General features: G+C 51.7%; 1 protein-coding gene across 1 annotated transcript in view; it reads right to left on the reverse strand.

Annotated features, from left to right (window-relative positions):
• Positions 1-1,335: 1,335 nt before the first annotated feature.
• LOC104490974 (major facilitator superfamily domain-containing protein 4-like) overlaps positions 1,336-1,463 on the reverse strand; it is a gene marked incomplete at both ends in the record, with an annotated part of 6,286 nt that continues 6,158 nt past the window's right edge. The window contains one exon of the mRNA XM_010133332.1: positions 1,336-1,439. Within this exon, the coding sequence (XP_010131634.1) occupies positions 1,336-1,439 (104 nt within the window). The remainder of the gene's footprint in view (positions 1,440-1,463) is intronic.

Genomic DNA, 1,463 nt, shown 5'->3' on the forward strand with positions numbered 1-1,463 from the left:
ACAAGCCCATTCAACCACAGCACTCAGAGCCCCTCCTCCTTGGTACCACTACACAGGAGAGTCCTGCCCAGGATGGCTCACAGTCCTCAGATAAACGGTGTTTAACCAAACAAGCCAGCTTTCGGAAACAGAGGGATGGTGTCCCCTCCTCTGAACAGAGCACTGGGAGCAGCAGTCTGCTGGAGCCTGGGATCAGGACCCCAGGAATTCCAACTCTCCTGCTCGTACCACCCTGCTCTGGGACGGGCAGCAGCTGGTGTGAAGGGATCAGCACCGCAGGCCTGTGCAGGTGAGACTGTTGCTCCTGCACAGCAAAGATGAAACTCTCACTGTGTCTGTGGGGAAGGAGGTTTTTGCCAGCACAGGCGTGTCTGCCAAAGATCGCAGCAGTCCACATGCAGTCCTCCTGCTTCTCTAAGGATTAATCTCAGCTGCTTTAAGAGGAAGATGGAGATCTGAAGAACATGAAGCTGCAATGGGTTGTATGAAAATGGGCAGCTGGGTTGAAGAACGAAACCAGCAGTGTCTCAGCTAAGGGAAATGCTATCAGATGAGCACAACCTTATCAGACACCAGAGAATCCCCTTCATTAGGAAAACCCATGATCCTTCCCTGCAGCACCTCACCACACCTCTAACTGCCTCCACCTTCAAGTATTGCCTAAAATTTCCTTTCAGTGTTCAGGCAAAGCCACCTCGCCGTAATAACACTAAGTGCTCCTCTGATAACCCTAGATGTGATTCTTTCCGAGATTCACTGCTCGCTGGAGAGTTTACTTTGATATGTTTCTCTTGGGTAGCAAAGAACAATGACACTATTGTCCCCAAAACAGGGTGTAGTCACAAGTTCAAGAGCAAACTATTGCTGGAGCTTGACTTTTCCCCTCAAAAAAGGGCGCTGCCCTTATTCCTTTCATATTTATAAAAAAATCAGTGTTCTGCAGCATGACAAACGCTTTGGAACTGAGCGGTCAGCAGAGCCAGCTCAAAACCTGACCCAAATCCAGGAGGAGACAAAGGGGCACAAATTTCATGGGTGCTTAAACCACTCGGGAGCCCACGGTTAGTTTTAGGGCAGCTTGGAGAAAAGCAGCCTGAGTCCCAACAGCCAATTACGATCCCATCTAATTTGAGGGCAGCTGGGCACCAAACTGTCTGTTTGGGTTGTTCAGGTACGGCTGGGTTACATTCACGTTGGTGTTTTGGAAAGTTTCCTCCTTAGACAGTAGTGGTGGATCTCACTTGTTAAACTCAATGGAGACGCTTACAGCTATGGCCTCCCCCCCGCCTCACCCCCTGTTCCTCCAAACCCATAAAAGAGGTGCCTCCAGCTCACCTCCTGCCTGGGGTCTCTGCACAGTGGTGGAGAGATCGTCCTTCTCCGTGGGCCGCGTTTCCATCGCCAGCTCGTCGGCTGACAGCAGCGGGTGGCTGGGCGTGCTGCAACAAGGGCCCCTCTCGCCC

The sequence above is a fragment of the Buceros rhinoceros genome, unplaced genomic scaffold (genome assembly GCF_000710305.1).
Source record: "Buceros rhinoceros silvestris isolate BGI_N320 unplaced genomic scaffold, ASM71030v1 scaffold16500, whole genome shotgun sequence".
Lineage (NCBI taxonomy): Eukaryota > Metazoa > Chordata > Aves > Bucerotiformes > Bucerotidae > Buceros > Buceros rhinoceros.